Source organism: Lactuca virosa, chromosome 3 (genome assembly GCF_052849685.1).
Source record: "Lactuca virosa cultivar CGN04683 chromosome 3, Lactuca_virosa_CGN04683_v6, whole genome shotgun sequence".
NCBI lineage: Eukaryota > Viridiplantae > Streptophyta > Magnoliopsida > Asterales > Asteraceae > Lactuca > Lactuca virosa.
The window spans coordinates 421,722,778-421,728,212 of NC_136428.1; the positions used below are offsets into that span (position 1 = coordinate 421,722,778).

The window sequence follows — 5,435 nt, forward strand, 5'->3', positions numbered from 1 at the left end:
ATGTTTCTGGGAAAACTCTGATGTTATACATTTTGAAAACAAAGTTGTAATGATTTTTAATGGTTTGAAATGTTTTTAAAAGTTTAAATTGGTTTGAATTTTTGGGTGTTACAAATAGCCTCCCTCACCCATCACCCTCACATTCTCTATTTCTCCGACACCACCAAAATTGGAGCAAAATCAGCATAATTTGACCTAAATTCGTAAGCCCAAATCAAAATCTAAAATTGTAACCTAGATTCAAGCTCTACCTATAATATTTGAGACCTAAATCGGAAGCATCATCTCCATTGTCGGCTTCCTCTAAAAGCTCTGCATTTGCGAGCTTCGTCAATACAAGCTCACCCATCTATAACTCATGAAATCGGTTCTGCCTCCATCAATTTCATCAAGAACAAACGACAAACTCTAAGGCTTAATTTATTTCACCAGGTTGGGATCTTCCTCCATCGATTTCAGTAGGAACCAATCGTTTGATTTTGATGGCACTATTGTGGTAGCTGACAATAAGAGGTATCTGAAAGGAGGAGGCGATCGTCGGTGTTCAGATGTTGGCCAAAGCTTAGTGTTTACCGTAGCTCATAAAGAGCTAGAAGAGGCGTTCATAAATGAAATTGATGAAGCTGGTGATGGTAGAGAGAAGCAACTACATAGAGAGAAATCGATGGAGTAGAGGGAAATCGAGGGGAGAAGAAGGAGTACAGACAAGAGAGGGGCGACATAGGTAGAGTAAATGAAGATCCATGGGTTTTTAGTGGGTTTTGGTTGTATCACTGATGGCTCCAGTGGTGGCTCCGATGATACTGAGTTGAGGTCTAAATTTAGGGTGATGGCTCCGGCAGTGCCATAAAGAGAGAGAGAGAGAGAGAGGAGAGGAGAGAGAGGGGGAGGGTGGGACCCTTTAATATTAAGTATTTTTTTTTCTTTTTTTTATAAATAAGGCAAAACTTCATAAAAGGTCCTTGTGGTAGTGAAATGACAGAAAAAACCTTTCACTTAACTGCCAAATTCTAACGGAGTTAACGAAAATGACCATTTGTTAAAAGTTTTGAAACCACAGGGACCATCTGTGAGGTTTTTAAAAATTAGGGACTAAACTTCAGATTTTCATAGAGACCATTTTTGAAGTTTTGTCTTTCCACAGTTAAAAGGGTTTCAAGTTAATTAGTTACCTAAATTAGTTCATTAATTGAAAATATAATTAATTAATTATTATGTTAAATTACCATAATACCTTTATCCATGTTTTTTAATATGATTAGCCAAGAATTGGTATATATAATAAAATAAACTAACATATAAATGTTACAACCAAATATAATAAAGACCTTACATATTGGCCTCATAATCGATTTAGTCCTTATATATTTTTTTTATTCAATTAAGTCTCAAATACCGGTAATCGTATTCAATTTAACCCCTTGACCCGGTCAACAAGTTATCAAACTTTCAAAAATTACATTTTTGGCCCATATTTTAAAATTTATTACAAATTTGGTCCAAATTTTACACTTTTGGCCCAGATTTTAAATTTTGTTACAAATTTGGTCCAAACTTTACCCTTTTTGCCCAAATTTTTTATAAATGAAATATCTACTTATAAAAATAGGTATTTATTAAGTATATAAATATATAAAAATTTGGGCGAAAAGGGAAAAGTTTGGACCAAATTTGTAACAAAATTTAAAATCTGGGCCAAAAGTGTAAATTTTGGACCAAATTTGTAATAAATTTTGAAATTTGGGCCAAAAATGTAATTTTTGTAAGTTTGATGACCTGTTGACCGGGTCAAGGAGTTAAATTGAATACGATTACCGGTATTTGGGACTTAATTGAATAAAAAAAATATATAAGGACTTTATTATATGTAAGGAATTGGTATATTAACAAATTAATAACTTAACAAACATACAAATATAATAAAGTATAATTATTTTTGGAGCAAGTGAATATATTGGAGCTAACAAGAAGCAAAAACCCATGGAAAGGAGAAATAATATACAGGGATTGTAATATTCGAGAAAATCCTCCAAATTAAGCGGTAAATTCTAAAGCTTCTACGACCTAAATGTATACACCGAAAACATATGTAGAGAAAATAAATCGTACAGTTATTAGAGAGTATCAAGAAAAAACACGAGATTAGGGAGAAGAATGTGATCTCGAACTTCTCTTTTTTTGGCACTCTGCGTTTGTCTTTAAGCACAGTGTTGATAATGTGTTGTATAGCAAACTAGTTCAACTTAATAATTTATTGCAACATTCTTATTGATCGTTTCTAGTTTCTTTACAGATACATAACAACCCACTACATATACAACAACTATTGGGTAAACAACGATTGTAGGTGAATATAAGCATAATATTGATATAAGCAACTATTGATATATCATAAGTTACAACAAAATCAATAAATCTTCAAAAATACCACTATATACCTGATAAAATATTATCCATCAATAAAAAAATGTTTGTTTAAGTTTATAATCAAATGAGCAATAATCAACTTATCTTGAATAAAATAAACTTGTTGACAGCTAACTTCTTATTTGCTAATTGTTTCTTATAAACTTGTATCATAAAAGATTTTTATCAATACACTTGGGCTTTCTTGTCTTTCATTTCGCTTTCGCTTGTATTTCTTCAATCATTAGACGATAACGTCAACCTTCTCACACAAAGTCAACCTCTATTTTTTATATTTTTGCCTGTATTTCTTCTTAAGATTTAACGGAATAAAAGTCAACCATCCGTTTACGCCTTGCATTTCTCGTACAACTGGGCAAAATTATAACGATGCTCGGTACAAAATAATAACAATAATAATAATAAATAAATAAACCCTTTAACTATATATTCAATTTCTTCAACAAACCCATGCATAAAAACCGGCGAAAAATGAAGGCACCCACGGTTATCCTTCTCGTTCTACTTTCCCTACATATCATCACCGCTCAATCAAGGGGCAAAAACGTAACTTCAAACTACAGTCTAACCAAACACTCACCTCTAGACTCCGGCGGTACTCCGGCCATTATGACAATCAACAGCTTTGAGAAGGACGGAGATGTTGGTGGGCCGTCGGAGTGTGACGGGGAATACCACTCGAATAACTTTTTGATTGTGGCATTATCGACAAGGTGGTATAATAAAGGGGAAAGGTGCTTTGATTATATTAATACTAGACGAATTTCCGCGCATTGCGCAGCGAAGATTAAAAATATATTGTTAAAATATTAAAAAATCTATGTTTAAAATGGTTATGTTATCGACATTAAATTGAGATAATATTTTTACACTAATATATATAATCTCTATTATTTTGAACAATAATATTCATTAACATCAACCCACATTCCTCATTAATAGAATTAAATATAATTATCTACTTAGTATCATTTTTAACAATTATTATTATGGATTAATTATATTTTTACTTTTGCGATCATTTTCTAATTTCAATAATGATGTTCATTTAAAATACAATTTATTTATAACTAAATGTAATTTATAATTTGATGTTATTATGTTATGATCACACATCGGCCGAAAGTACTATAAGTTGGTGGCTTATAAGTCTAGGTGTCCCCTCCTCCTACAAGCTGGCTTTTGGGAGTGAGTTCTACACTTGGGCTTATGGCGTGATGCGGACCTAGTATGGGATGGGTCCGTATCAATTGGTATCAGAGCCGACCCCATCTTTCGAGGTGCCAACACTTGGAGTGGTGGCCTACGGAGTGGTGGCTTGGACCCAAAAAGAGGGGTGCCAACCGTGACCAACGTAGCCGTGACCAACAATGACTCGGAGTGGTGGCTTGGACCAAAAGGGGGTGCCAACCGTGACCAACGAGGACGTTGGCTCTTCAAAGCGTGGGGTATTGTTATGATCCCACATCGGCCGAAAGTACTATAAGTTGGTGGCTTATAAGTCTAGGTGTCCTCTCCTCCTACAAGCTGGCTTTTGGGAGTGAGTTCTACACTTGGGCTTATGGCGTGATGCGGGCCTAGTATGGGATGGGTCCGTATCATATTATCATTTAAAATTGTTATTCATTAGTTTTAAACCACTTATTATTAATAATAAGGTAAAGAAGACTTTTAAGAAATATTTAATATTATTATTAAAATGTGAAACATACACTAAATAATAAAGTGATAAGATAGACAATTTGCATTTCAAAAGAGGCTTGCATGGATAATATGACATATTCATGTAATTTGATTTTATTATTTATAATTATTGCTTATTAATTTTAAAACCACTTTTTATTATTAATAAGTGAAAGAAACTTTTAAAAAACACTTATTGTTATAATTAAAATGTTAAACATATACTAAAATATAAAGTGATAAGATAGACAACTTGCATTTTAAAAAAGGCTTACATGGATAATATGGATAATATGACATATCCATGATTTTTAATTAATTATTGTTTTGAAGCAACATGAACATACAAACATGTACACAATAGTTAATTAAATATTATATATATCATCTTCCATAACATATGATCGATAACATGAATCTAATCTAATTTACATTAAAATTTCAACCACAATATACAATGATATTCTTAAAAGAATACTTAAATCAAGAAAATACAAAAAAGAATTAGTATATAACAAACTTACAAATTAAAAATTAAACATAATAACATGACTCGAAAAATTATTCAAAGCCGTCAAACAAACACAAAAAACTTTAAACTTGTTTTCTTTGTGAATTTTGTATGTGATTTGTATTTTGTGTCTACTAAAAAAGATTGACCTTTTTATAGTAGAGTATCCATTAATTGTTTATTAAATATATTATGTAAGTTATAAAACCTTTGAATTGTTAATCATTATTAAGAGACTTTTGAGTGGTATTCATTAAAATGAGAGGTTTCAAATACATGAGGTGTTTGCAAATTTTTATGGGGGTTTCAAATGCATGAGATTAAAGGAAAAATGTTAGCTTTATAAGTATGTATAATTTATTAAAATGGTAATAGTGCACGAGCTATGCTGGTCGACGAGTGTGACTCAAATAGGGGTTGTCGTGATAATATTGTGGATGCATCTTACGCCGTTTGGCTAGCTCTCCAGGTGTCGCAAAGTGATTGGGGGCAAACAGATATTACATGGTCAGACGCGTGATTTAAAATAATGGATATCAAGAAATGTTTTTGTTTTATTCATAGTTTGCATTATATTTTCTATTGTAATCAATAAGGAATCAAGCAAAAGAAGAACGACAAGATATCAACCAATAGAGGATATATTACTCAGTAGAATGGTAAAAGAACAAACAAGAATAAAAGCTAATGGAAGCTTAAATTTATACTAAAGAAAAATCCCTAAAAATACTCAATGAACTTGACTCTTAGGTGGTGTTTGTTTTGGAAGTGGTTAAATGTCTTTTGTCTTTTGCCATTTTGTGGAAGAAGACGT

General features: G+C 32.0%; 1 protein-coding gene across 1 annotated transcript; it reads left to right on the forward strand.

Moving 5' to 3' along the window:
- Nucleotides 1-2,898: 2,898 nt before the first annotated feature.
- LOC145165056 (putative ripening-related protein 2) lies at nucleotides 2,899-5,141 on the forward strand. Its single transcript, XM_079083692.1, has 2 exons — nucleotides 2,899-3,161; nucleotides 4,997-5,141. Exons 1-2 carry the CDS (start codon nucleotides 2,899-2,901, stop codon nucleotides 5,139-5,141), a joined length of 408 nt encoding a protein of 135 aa, XP_078939818.1.
- Nucleotides 5,142-5,435: the final 294 nt, after the last annotated feature.

What these genes read in the sequence shown, in the direction of transcription:
- LOC145165056 (XM_079083692.1), top strand. Translation starts at nt 2,899, where the DNA reads ATGAAGGCACCCACGGTTATCCTTCTCGTTCTACTTTCCCTACATATC. An exon ending in TGGTATAATAAAGGGGAAAG is followed by an intron (nt 3,162 to 4,996) that starts GTGCTTTGATTA and finishes AAATGGTAATAG; the next exon opens with TGCACGAGCTATGCTGGTCG.